This window comes from Orycteropus afer, unplaced genomic scaffold (assembly GCF_000298275.1).
Source record: "Orycteropus afer afer isolate SDZICR_OR568_19922 unplaced genomic scaffold, OryAfe1.0 scaffold00005, whole genome shotgun sequence".
Classification (NCBI taxonomy): Eukaryota; Metazoa; Chordata; class Mammalia; order Tubulidentata; family Orycteropodidae; genus Orycteropus; species Orycteropus afer.
The window spans coordinates 10,524,225-10,538,034 of NW_006921592.1; the positions used below are offsets into that span (position 1 = coordinate 10,524,225).

General features: G+C 35.3%; 1 protein-coding gene across 1 annotated transcript in view; it reads left to right on the plus strand.

Moving 5' to 3' along the window:
* VPS13A (vacuolar protein sorting 13 homolog A) overlaps window positions 1-13,810 on the plus strand; it is a 266,157-nt gene that overhangs the window by 151,167 nt on the left and 101,180 nt on the right. Inside the window, exons 40-45 of the mRNA XM_042780717.1 lie at window positions 332-424; window positions 900-1,253; window positions 6,848-6,949; window positions 9,121-9,279; window positions 9,476-9,731; window positions 11,398-11,558. Coding sequence (XP_042636651.1) covers window positions 332-424; window positions 900-1,253; window positions 6,848-6,949; window positions 9,121-9,279; window positions 9,476-9,731; window positions 11,398-11,558 — 1,125 coding nt within the window. The remainder of the gene's footprint in view (window positions 1-331; window positions 425-899; window positions 1,254-6,847; window positions 6,950-9,120; window positions 9,280-9,475; window positions 9,732-11,397; window positions 11,559-13,810) is intronic.

Sequence of the window (13,810 nt, forward strand, 5' to 3'; positions counted from 1 at the left end):
CTGTGTAGTAATATTTTAGCCTTTTAAAATGGAAAAAAAATAACATGATAAAAATATACTTTATTAGGTGCTAAAAAATACAATACATAATACAAAGTTTATGTTTTTCACATTAAAAAATACTTCTACATAATTTTTTTATATTAATATTTTTTCCTAATAGTATTAAGATTTTCTATTTAGTATAAGTAATGAATAAAGTGATAATAAATGTGTAATTATTTGTTTTTAAACAGTTATTGTGACTAGTTTGATTAACATAATTAGGCATTATTAAGGAAGTCTTTAAATAGAAATATTTAATTTAGTTACTGGTTTTTCTCTCGTATAGGTTTTGCAGCCTTGTGACTTGTTTTATCAGGCTACTCAGATAGGTACAGACCCACAAGTGATTGATATGTCAGTAAAATCCCTGACACTAAAGGTGAGGTCAAATGGTATCATTCAACTTTAGTGTACTTTTTCTTTTAATCAGCATAGTTTAAAAGAAGCAATATATTATCTTAAGTCTTTGCTTTATTAAATAAGGAAAACAATGAAGGTTTCTGTTGAAAATATTATTAAAGTATATCTTATAAAAATGTTGTCCTACATTTTATTAGTGTAGTTTGACTGCTTTTTTTCGTCTCAACATCTAACATTCCTGTAGTGCGTATAGTTGAAATTATACTAGATCAGTTTAATATCTGGAATAATCATGTCAATATTTTAACAAATTGAAAATAAGTTATGGTAATTTAAAAATTTTTATAGACAGTAAATTATATCTACTACTTCATGACATTAATGTTAGCTCACTATTTCCCATGATTCTTTAGTAAATATATTTAATATATTTTTAATTATCTTTGAAAGTGATATGTGTAGATTTTTTATTAATTTAATTTTCTTCCTCTTAGGTTTCACCAGTTATCATAAATACGTTGATTACTATAACTTCAGCACTTTATACAACTAAAGAAACCATCCCGAAAGAAACTACTTCCATAGCACAATTATGGGAAAAGAAGGATACTAAGAATTTAAAAATGTGGTTCCTTGAAGAACCAAATGAAGCTGAAAATACAGCCCCAACAACTGAATTGGTACCCAAAGGAGAGATGATAAAAATGAACATTGATTCTATTTTTATAGTTCTTGAGGCTGGAATTGGTCATAGAACAGTGCCTATGCTTTTGGCAAAGTCACGTTTTTCAGGGGAAGGCAAAAACTGGAGTTCTCTAATAAATCTCCATTGTCAACTTGACCTAGAAGTAAGCATACATAGTATTTTCCAATTTTTGCAACAAATCGTGCCACACATGGAATATTTTGGGAGTATTTTTTAGATAGATAAATTAAGGTTAAGACAAAATGTTAGCTCAAAAAACTTTTGGAAAAAAGTTTACAAAATTTTTAGTTGTTTGAATCATGTATATATATATATAAAGTTTAAATTACTAATTAGATTATGTACTTTCTATAGAGGTACCTAAGGAGCTCTGGAAGCACAGTGGTTAAGGCATTTGGCTGCTAACCAGAAGGTTGGCAGTTTGAACCCACCAACCTCTCTTCTACTGAAGAACAATGAGGCAGTCTTCAGTGGAAGAGAGGTTCGGTAAAGATTTACAGCATTGGACACACTTTGAGGCAATTCTACTGTCCTATAGGGTCGCTGTGAGTCGGAATCAACTCCATGGTGGTGGATTTGGTTTGGTTTTGGTTTAGAGGCACCATGGTAGACAAGCCTGGCAATCTGCTCCTGAAGTATCACAGCCTTAAAAACTCTATAGACTAGTTCTGTTCTGTACACTTGAGGTCACCATGAGTCAGAATCAACTAGTGGCAACCAGCAACAAAAACAATATAGTTCCTTTTATGTGTATATTATGTTTTCTTTTAGAATATATAGTCCCATAAAGTTTTTATTTCAATTGAAGATGTCAACATTTAGGTGATATATATTACTAAGCAATTGATTATATTTAAATTTCTTATTTTTATGAATTAAAATTGAATATCATTATTTTCTTTTAAAAGGAAAAATAGATGGGATTTCTGAAAATATATGTAATCTTTTCAAGAAGAGTTATATGAAAAATTAGAAGGATATGCCTTGCATTTTTTGTACGTTGCAGGGTCTTTATAGACTAGCAAGAGTCCACTAAACCAAAGAAACACCAAGCCTGTTGCCGCCAAGTCAATTTCTACTCATGGCAACCCCATGTGTTACAGAGTGGAACTGCTTCATAGGGTTTTCTTGGTTGTAATCTTTACATACATGGTTGTAATTTTTATGTAATCTTTATGGCCACTACTCATCTGTTAGTTTGTAGTACTGTGGTGACTTGCATGTTTTGCTGAGGCTGGAGGCTATGCCACTGGTATTTCAAATACCAGCAGGGTTAGCCACAGTAGACAGGTTTCAGCAGAGCTTCTAGACTAAGCAAGACTTAGAAGAAGGAAGGGTCATCCACTTCTCAAAGAAATGGCCAGTGAATACCTTATGAATAGCCCTGAAACATTGTGTGATATGGTGCTAGAAGACAAGACTCTCAGGTTGGAAGGCACTCAGAATATGACTAGAAAAGAGCTGCTTCTTCAGAGTCAAGCCAACCTTAAAGATGTAGATGGAGTAAAGCTTTCAGGACCTCTGTTTGCTGATGTGGCATGACTCAAAATGAAAAGAAACAGCTGCAAACATCCATTAATATCAGAACATTTACAGAGTATGAGTCTAGGAAAATTGGAAGTTGTCAAAAATGAAATGGAATGCATAAAGATCGAAATCCTAGGTATTAGTTGAAATGGACTGGTTTTGGCCATTTTGAATCAGACAACCATATGGTCTACTATGTCGGGAATAACAAATTGAAGAGGAATGGCATGGCATTCATTGTCACAAAGAATGTTTCAAGATCTATGCTGAAGTACAGTGCTGTCAGTGATAGGATAATATCCATATGCCCACAAGGAAGTCCAGTTACTACTACTATTATTCAAATTTACACACCAACCACCAAAGCCACAGACAATAAAATCAAAGATGTTTATCAACTTCTGTGGTCTGAAATTGACTGAGCATGCAATCAAGATGTGTTGATGATCACTGGTGATTGGAATGCAAAAGTTGGAAACAGAAGAATCACCCATAGTTGAAAAATATGGCCTTGGTGATAGAAATGATGCTGGAGATTGCATGATAGAATTTTGCAAGACCATTGATTTATTCATTGCAAATACCTTTCTTCAACAACATAAATGGCAGCTATAGATGTAGACTTCACCAGATGAAATACACAGGAATCAGATTGAGTACATCTGTGAAAAGAGGTGATGGAGAAGCTCAAAATCTTCAGCCAAAACAAGGCCAGGCGCTGACTGTGGAACAGACTATCAACTGCTCATATGCAAGTTCAAGCTGAAGACAATTAAAACAAGTCCATGAGAGCCAAAATATGACCTTGATTATACTCCTCCTGGATTTGTTGTTGTTATGTGCCGTCGAGTCGGCCCTGACTCATAGCGACCCCTCCTTGGGTTCCTGAGGCAGTGTCACTATGGAAGTAGATTGCCCAACCTTCCTTCTGAGAAGTGACTGGTGAGTCTGAACCACCAGCCTTCTGGTTAGCAGTCAGGTGCCTTAGGCAACATGCTACCAGAGATCCTCTCTTGGATTTAGAAACCATCTAAAGAATAGATTTGATGCATTGAACACCCATGACTGAAAACCAGAAGAATTGTGGGATGACATCAAGAACATCATCCATGAAGAAAGCAAAAGATCATTAAGAAGTCTGAAAAGAAGAAAAGACTACAATGGATGTCAGAAGAGACTCTGAAACGTGCCCTTGAATGGAGAGTAGCTAAAGCAAATGGAAGAACTGACCATATACAAGCACTGAGCCGAAGATTTCAAAGAGCAGCTTGAGCAGACAAAGCCAAATACTATAATGAAATGTGAAGAGACCTGGAGTTTGAAAACCAGAAGGGAAGAACACGCTTGGCATTTCTCAAGCTGAAAGAACTGAGGAAAAAATTCAACTCTTGAGTTGCAATATTGAAAGATTCTATGGACAAAATATTGAATGATGCAGGAAGCATCAAAAGAAGATGGAAGGAATACACAAAGTCACTGTACAAAAAAAAAATTGATGTTAAAACTATTTCAGGAGGTGGCATATGATCAAGAACCAATGTTATTGAAGGGAGAAGTTGAAGCTGCACTGAAGGAATAGATGAAGAACAAGTCTCCAGGAATTGATGGAATACCCATTGAGGTGTTTCAACAAACAGTTGCCACGCTGAAGGCACTCACTCATCTATGACAAGAGATTTGGAAGACAGGTAGCTGGCCAACTGACTGGAAGAGATCCATATTTGTACCCATCCCAAAGAAAGGTGACCCAACAGAATGTGCAAATTATCAAACAGTATCATTAATATCTCACAGAAGTAAAATCTTGCTGAAGATAATTTAAAAACAGTCGCAACAGTGTATTGACAGGGAACTTCCAGAAATGCCAGGTGGATTCGGAAGAGGATGTGGAATGAGAGATATCATTGTTGATGCCAGATAATCTTGGCTGAAAACAAAGAATACCAGGAAGATCTTTACTTGTGTTTTATTGACTGTGCAAAGGCATTCAGTTGTGTGGATCATAACAAATTATGGATAACATTGAGAAGAACGAGAATCCCAGGACACTTAATTGTGCTCATGAGGAACCTGCACATAGACCAGGAGGCTGTCATTTAAACAGAACAAGGGGATACTGCATCGTTTAAAATCAAGATGGGAGTGAGTCAGGGTTGTGTCTTTTCACCATAGTTATTCAATCTGTATGCTGAGCAAATAATCCAAGAAGTTGTACTATAAGGAAAAGAACATGGAATCAGGATTGGAGGAAGACTCATTAACAACCTGTGATATGCAGAAGACACAACCTTGCTTGCTGAAAGTGAGGATGACTAGAAGCATATACTGATGAAGATTAAGGACTACAGTTTGCAGTATGGATAACACCTCAACATAAAGAAAATTAAAATCCTCACAACTGTACCGTAAGCAGCATCACAATAAATGGAGAAAAGATTGAAGTTGTCAAAGATTTCATATTACAGTTCCACAATCAACACAATGGAAGCATCAGTCAGGACATCAGACAACATGTTGCACCGGGTAAATCTGCTGCTGAAGACCTCTTTAAAGTGCTGAAAATCAAAGATGTCTCTTTGAAGACTAAGGTGCGTGTAACCCAAGCCATGGTGTTTTCAGTCACCTCACATGCATATGAGAGCTGGCAGCGAATAAGGAAGACCAAAGAAGAGTTGATGCTTTTGAGTTGTGGTGTTGGTGAAGAATACTGAAAGTACCATGGGTTGCCAAAAGAACTAACAAATCTGTCCTGGAAGAAGTACAGCTGGAATACTCCTTGAAAGCTAAAATGGCCAGACTTTTTTTGAGCTACTTTGGTCATGTTGTCAAAAAGGACCATTCCCTAGGGAAGGATATCATGCTTGGTAAAGTGGAGGGTCAATGAAGGCCTTCAATGGGATGGATTGACACAGTTGCAACAATGGGCTCATGTATAGCAAGGATCATGGGGCTGGCACAGGACTGGGCAGTGTTTTGTTTTGTTGTGCATAGAGTTGATATGAGTTGGAGCCTACTCAACAGCACCTAACAGCAACAACAACAACAATCTTTATGGAAGCAGATTGTCAGGCCTTTCTTCCACAGGACCACCAAACTTTAGGTTAGTAAAAACAAATGCAATCACTGCTGTTGCGTCCGATCTGACTCATAGCAACCCCTCCTTGAGTTTCCAAGGCAGTATTACTACAGAAGTAGATTGCCCAACCTTTCTTCCAGGGAGTAGCTGGTGGGTTTGAACCGCCAGCCTTCTGGTTAGCAGTCAAATGCCTTAGGCACTATACCACCAGAGTCAAGTGCAAACTTTTTGCATCTCCTAGGGACCTGAGAGTCTACTCAAACCAAAAAACCCCAAATTCACTGCCATTGAGTCGATTCTGACTCATAGCGATCCCCTTTGAGTTTCTGAGGCAGTAAATCTTTACAGAAGTAGTTTGCATAGTCTTCCTTCCAGAGAGTCCACTAAGATCTTTAAATTTTTCATACAGTACTGTAAAACAGGTTTGTTTGTTTTTTTTTTTGAGATAATTTGGGAGATATTTCAGTTGAACCATCATATATTTTGCTTCATAATTTATCCATTTATAATCATCCTGAGATATCTTGGTTTGAATTACTAATTGAATTTTATCTGTTGAAACTTGTATGATGTTCTGCCATATCACTGCTAATAGGAACTTTTATAAGCTGTTGTAATATTTAAGTGTGTTGGTATAGGGTAATGTACTACTAGTGTTAAAACTGGCTTGACTAGGTTTTATAATTTCAATTCTGTTTAAATATCTGTATATTTTTCAGAGGATTTGATGTAGGATGACGAAGAAGTTTAAAGTATTCAAATAAGCAAACACTTATTGGATGATATGGTGCTTACCTTCAAGAGGCTTTCATTCTGTAGAGAGATATTAATATCAATAATATATGATAGGTAAACATAGTGTTTGATGCTTAGCCAGCCCAACCTGGAGGGAACAGTAAATGCTTAGAAGACAATTTTATCTGGATTATAATTTGAAGGGTGAATGTGAGCTTTGAGGTTAACTAGGTGAGGAAAACATTAGGAGAAAGTATGTAGAAAGCAACTTAATGGTACCTAAAACAGTTTCATATAGAAGAAATAATAAAAAACATGGTGGAGGGAAACAGCATGGAAGATAATTTTTTTAAATATCAGAATACCTTATTTAAAAAAAATAACAATTATTTCTATAGGTGCATTATTACAATGAAATGTTTGGTGTGTGGGAGCCTTTGCTGGAACCCTTAGAAATTGATCAGACTGAGGATTTTAGACCATGGAATCTTGGATTCAAGGTAAATTTGAAGTCTGAAAAATAACTTAAGAAATTTAGAAGGTCAATACTACATGAGACATGAGGTGTTGTGTGTGTGTGTGTGTGTGTGATTAGGTGAAGTATACAGAACAAATTCATAAATGTTTTGTGACATTCATTGCCATCCCCACGGTATAATAGCACTCTTCCCACTTCCTGTCCGTGTTTACCATTTACCTTTGTCCTTCTTTCCTATCCTTGTCCCTGTCTTCTTAGCTTTATCTTTAGGCAAATGCTGACCTTTTGATCTCATATGGTTGATTATTCTAATGGGTGCATGTCTTTCTAGTATTACTGTTTACCTTATAAGTATGTCCATTATGTAGCTGAAAATTGAGCTATGAGACTCAGTTCAGTGCCTGGCTTGGAGGGCGTCTAAGTGCCATAGTCTCAGGGGTTCCACCAGTCTCTATTAGACTAGTAAGTCTAGTTTTTTTTGTTTTTCTTTTTTACGATTTTGAGTTGTGTTCCACACTTTTTTCCCACTGTTATCTAGGACCTCCTATTGTGATCCCTATTAGAGAGGTCAGCAGTGGTACCTGGGCACCAGCTAGTTCTTCTGGTCACAGGGTCATGGAGAATGGGATTCATGTTGTCTCTTGGTGACATGAGTTAATTTTAATCACAACAGAGTTGAAGTTTTCTCATTATGAGCCTGTCCTACATGCTTCCCTGTTTGACTCTGAATGTAATTTTCAAATCCAAGGCTGATACTTCATATATTTCTAATATAATTGCAACATTTATTATGTAGGAGACACTATTCTAAGTACTGTATCTTTGATTTAACCCTTTGAAGAAGATGCAATTTTTATATCCATTTTAACATATGAAGTAATGAGACCAGAGATGTTCAGGGACCTCCTGAAAGCAATGATAGCTAGAAAATGGAGGAGGTGGGATGCAAACCTGATGGTAGAGTCCCTGCTCTTCTTATCCACTATGTTCTAATGCTGTTGTCATTTTCTTGTAGGTTGTTGTCTATCTCATGTTGCCTTTGTCCTCTGATATTTAGTTATAGAAGTTATATTGTTACCTGTTTAAAATATATTGTGAATTTATTTAATCATGAGAATCAGGGCCTTTTTTATGGATGAAATTATGTTCCTGAAATCGGAAACTGTAGATAAACCAGTATGTCTCCTGCTTAGTAATAGTTCAGTCATTTTGCAAACAAGTTTTCAGTAGCTTGTTGTTGTTATGTGCCGTTGAGTCAGACCCAACTCATAGCAACCCTTCCTTGGGTTTCTGAGGCAGTATCACTACGGAAGTAGATTGCCCCATCTTCCTTTCGAGGAGTAGCTGGTGGGTTTGAACCACCAGCCTTCTGGTTAGCAGTCAGTAGCTTAGAGCCAGTTAAAGTAACAAGAAAGGTGACTGTCTTGGCATGTCCTGCTTTTTTGGTGTTAGACCAGTAAATTTGATTTTTAAGATAAAGGATTTAGATAAAGGACTCCTTTGATGGTTTTTATGTTAGACTGTACATGGACATTGGGTTTGTGAATCCTGAAAAGGGATATTCTATGAGTCCTAGGTTTACTACACAGTTTTGTCACTAATTGTCTGTCTTTGTTAAGTCCTTAGGTTTTAGTTCTTTATAACATGACTAAAAGACTAAATATACTTCTTTTTATTGCTCTAAATTTCCATATTGTTCTGATATGTATGCTTTTAATTTTCATTCAGCTTTTACATACATTTAATTTTTCTCCTTCTAATATGTGACTACCATTATATTGTTGTTGTTATGTGCCGTCGAGTCGGCCCTGACTCATAGCGACCCCTCCTTGGGTTTCCGAGGCAGTATCATTACGGAAGTAGGATTGCCCAACCTTTCTTCCGAGGAGTGTCTGGTGGGTTTGAACTGCCAGCCGTCTGGTTAGCAGTCAAGTGCTTTAGCCACTATGCTACCAGAACTCCTACCATTATATTATCACTGATAATAAGAGGTTCTCCTACACACACTAATACTGCTTTGTTGCTGATTTCCAAGTGTTTCCAGTAAAGAAGTAGAACTGATAAAATGTATTCCTCTTTCTAATGATATTATTGGGGTTTATCTAAAGTTTGTTTTTACTATGTAAAATGAGTTATCTTGTGCTCCTAGAAACAAGTTTTTCTTATATTGCTATAATTTATTTGGTATTTTAGATGAAAAAGAAAGCAAAAAAAGCCATTGTTGAATCAGATACTGAAGAAGAAAACTACAAAGTTCCAGAATACAAAACTACCTTCAGTTTCTATTCAAAAGATCAGCTAAACATTACATTATCCAAGTGTGGCCTTGTAATGTTAAATAATTTAGGCAAGGTAAGAAAAGAAATTTCACACTTTTATTGATAGGATCCTAGTCTGCATTGTCCCTTTCTTTTATTTAAACAAAAAGTTTATTATTGACTTAGTTTTTTGACATGTGTCCATTGGTGTTCTTCTAATGGTCATTTAATTTTCCACATTTTATTTATATGGTGTCTTATTTAAGATCTTTTATTTATTTATTTTTAAGGCATTTACAGAAGCTGCCACTGGATCTTCAGATGTATTCTTAAAGGATCTAGCACCATTTATGATTATAAATTCTCTTGGACTTACTATCTCTGTTTCACCAAGTGATTCCTTTAGTGTACTCAGTGTTCCTATGGCAAAATCATATATATTGAGAAATAAGGAGAGTTTAAGTATGGATTACATTCGAACTAAGGACAATGATCATTTCAGTGCAATGACCAGCCTAAGCAGCAAGCTTTTCTTCATTCATCTTGGTGAGTGATATATTATCTTCCTGAGTTTTAATTTGTTTTAAATTACATTCTGTATCCCATTTTACTCATTTGTGGTAGCTATAGGTTTTTATTTTCCTCTTACTAGTCTGGAATTTTTTTTTTTTTTTAAACTCTTTGCAGTACTTTGGTTGCTGTATTAAATATATCTTTATATTATAAATTGTTAGCCATTGCATTATCTAGAGTGTTGTGATTTATTGCCTTTTGTTTCAGAGAGGAAAAATATTAAATCTCATCTGCACTCAATTTTTGGCAAACTGTAGCTGTTGGTTGTTGTTTTATCCACATTTGGTATAGCTCAGTAGGATTTCACCAGTTCCTGGAGTTGAATGAATTCAAATTAAGGTTTGAATTCATGAAACATACATTTGAAATGGTTTTTGTGTTTTTTGAGAGCTTTTGTGGTCTGTCTGCCTGTTGAGGCAGACTTTTTTTCTTTTGTCCTTTATGCTTCCCAAAAGTTTTTCATTTTTATGAGGAGGTGAAAATAAAATCATTCTTAAATTATTAAGTCATTGGGAAGTTAAATAGTCCCAAAGCCTCAACCACACCACTTTTGACACTTTCATTTATATAGTTACTAATTCAACTTGAGAGGGATAATACTAAAATTGATAGCAAGTGCTTTGTCCTAGTTAGGTGATGATGCACAACAATAGCTATGTTTCAGGTGTTTTCAGAGCATTGCCAACGAAGTTTTCATTGATTTTATATTTCTGCTATCCACAAACATTTTTTTATGGATAGGGAGTGATTTATGCAAATACTACACTTCTAATACAATAATTATCTGTTAATTATCATATATAAATTATGTTTAGTCAAAAATAAGATACAATCATGAAGGTGTTACCGCTTTTTGGAAAATGAAAAATAGCAGCTTCCTTGACTGACAGCTTGAAGTTATTTGGCTTTGATTATTTTGACGGCAAACCAGAGACCTACATGCTCATATTTTATAATAATGCCTGTCCTTCCCCTGTCATTTTAAAAAGGTTTGCTGTTGTGTCTTGGATTAAACTCCTGAGTGAATTTTAAAAAATTTCTTTGTTTCATAAAGTGGTTTGAAGGTCTTAAGTGAGTGCTGTGGAAATAAGTGGTAGCCTTTGTATAGATTATATTCAAAGACTGCAGTTACTATTATTGATAAATTTAAGACAGTCATCTTGTTACAAAAAAGATTTCCACAAGATTAAATTTATATATGAACTCATAAGCTTTATTTGTAGTTCATGAATTGGGAAGCATCTGGTCTGGAAGTCAGACAAGAGCTTCAAAGAGCAATAAAAAGTGGAAGTTTTATAGGAACAGACACTAGAACAAGGAAGCAATACTAGGCAATTTCAGATTATCTGTTGAGCATTTTCTTTCCTTTTTTGGGATTAAGAGGAAATTTTGAATTAATTTAAGCTGAGCAGGCAAGTCCTAATTGGTTAGCTTAGTCAGCTTCTGAGAAAGGTCAGGCTTTTGTAGGAAATAGTTAGGTTTTTTATACACACTGATATGGGTCTCAAAGTAAGTGACTCCATCTTAAGCCTACAATAATCAGGTTAGCAAACTGATGTTTCTGATATTTAAAACACTTAAATTTAATGTATAATGAATTATAACCAAACTTTCAAACATCTCTATATATTTAATTTAGCACCTGTTAACCACTCTCCTGCTGATAAGATTCCGTTAACAAAAGTGGGACGTCGTCTTTACACTGTTAGGCACAGAGAGTCTGGAGTTGAAAGATCTATTGTTTGTCAGATCGATGCAGTGGAAGGCAGTAAGAAGATAACAATTCGTTCCCCAGTGCAGGTACGAAATGATAACTTTTTATGTGTCGTCATATTATGAGTATTCATGTGCCAGTAAAAAAGAAAAAGCTAAAACAAATTATTACCAAGGAAGACAGTCTGTAAGACAAATACAGGTAGTATCATAAAAAAGAAACATCATCAGTAATTGTGCTACCCTAATTATAATGAGTGGTTGGATTCTGTTGAATATATTTCTTGTAAGGATTCTGTAAGAATCTGCAAATCCTTTACTCTTTTATAAGATCTTTTTTGTATTATTTTGTTAAAAAATATTCATCAAAATATTGTTTTAGATCTTTGTAGCATGTATATGTTCTGTTTTGGTAAGAAAAAAAAATTTACAGCCTTTTTAAGGTATAACTTAACACGTAGTAACCTGCAGATTAAACATGTACAACTTGATGAGTTTTGACACAAAAATATACCTGTGAAACTAGCACCACAAACAAGAAAGTGAACATATTTATTACCCTGAAAAATTCCCTGTTTTTTTACTTCCCCATGTCCAGGTAACCACTGGTTTTCTGTCACTATGCTTTTGTTGCGCTAACTAGAATTTTTTAATAAGTAGTGTGGAGTATAGAAAGGAGTCTGGTTTCTTTCATTCGGCATACTGTTGCTGCAAAACTTTTCTGTACCATGTTGTTACGTACAGTTGCATATTGTGCTGAATAGTAATCTTATATGGATATACTGCATATCCATTTTGAGTGAATTTCTTTTTTTAATATGGTGTGAGGCAAGGTTATATCCTTCCCTGATATGACTATCTGAGTGTTGTATCTGAAGACCAAGATTAATCTTTCCCCATAAAATTACCTTGGCACCTTTGTAAATAATCAGTTGGCCATATATGTATGGGTTTATTTCTGAACTCTGTATTCTGTTCCATTTATATATTTATCTTTATGCCAGTATCACAGTGTCTTGATTACTACTGTATCATAGACTTTGAAATCAGGTGGGTAAGTAGTTCAGCTTTATTTTTTTCAAAAGTTGTTTTAGCTGTTCTCGGTCGTTTCCATTTAAATTTTAGAATCAGCTTATCAATTTTTATGAAAAATTTTACCGGGATTTTAATTGAGATTCTGTTAAATGTATAGGTAAATTTTGAGGATAATTGACATCTTAACAATATTGAATCTTTCAACCCATTTATTTAAGTCTTTCATTTCTACCATCAATGGTTTGTAGTTCTCACTATATAGGCCATACACATATTTTGATACATTCATTTGTATATCATATTTTAATGGTATTGCAGTTAGTATGTGTTTAAATTTAATTTCTGATTATTTATTGCTAGTATGTTGTTGTTGTTGTTATGTGCTGTTGAGTCGGCCCCGACTCATAGCGACCCCTCCTTGAGTTTCCGGGGCAGTATCACTACGGAAATAGGATTGCCCAACCTTCCTTCCGAGGAGTGGCTGGTGGGTTTGAACCGCCAGCCTTCTAGTTAGCAGTCAAGTGCTTTAGCCACTATGCTACCAGTACTGACTCGGAAACCCAAGGAGGGGTCGCTATGAGTTGGGTCTAACTCAATGGCACATAACAACAACAACATTAAAAAAAAAAAAAAAAAAAAAAAAAAAAAAAAAAAAAAAACTACTAGTACTAATAAGTGAGTCTAGTAAGGCTGCAGAATACGTGAATATCTAAAAATCAATTGCACTTCTATATACTAGCAATATATATATAGATATTCACGTATTCTGCAGCCTTACTAGGCTCACTTATTAGTACTAGTAGTATTTTTTTTTTTTTTAATGTTGTTGTTGTTATGTGCCATTGAGTTAGACCCAACTCATAGCGACCCCTCCTTGGGTTTCCGAGTCAGTATCACTATGGAAGTAGATTGCCCCATCTTCCTTCTGAGGAGTGGCTGGTGGGATTGAACCTCCACCCTTTTGGTTAGCAGTCAAACCTTAGGCACTACGCTACCAGAGCTCTTTTTTTTTTTTTTTTAAATAGATATAGGTAAATATAACATTTGCAATGAAAGACATGTTTACTTAGTCCTTTATAATCTGGATATGCTTTGTTTTATTTATATTTTCTAGCCTGTTGCCTGGCTAGAACCTCCAGTACAATTTTAATGCAAGTAGTGAGAGCAGAAGTTTACTCAACCTTAAATAGTTTACTCCTGTGCATGTGCTGAGCAGTACTCAACTGATGCCATAGAACAGGGGAAGGCCTCTCTTAATCCTCAAGAATTCTCTCTGTGTAGCTCTTGGCTCTTCAGACAGCTCC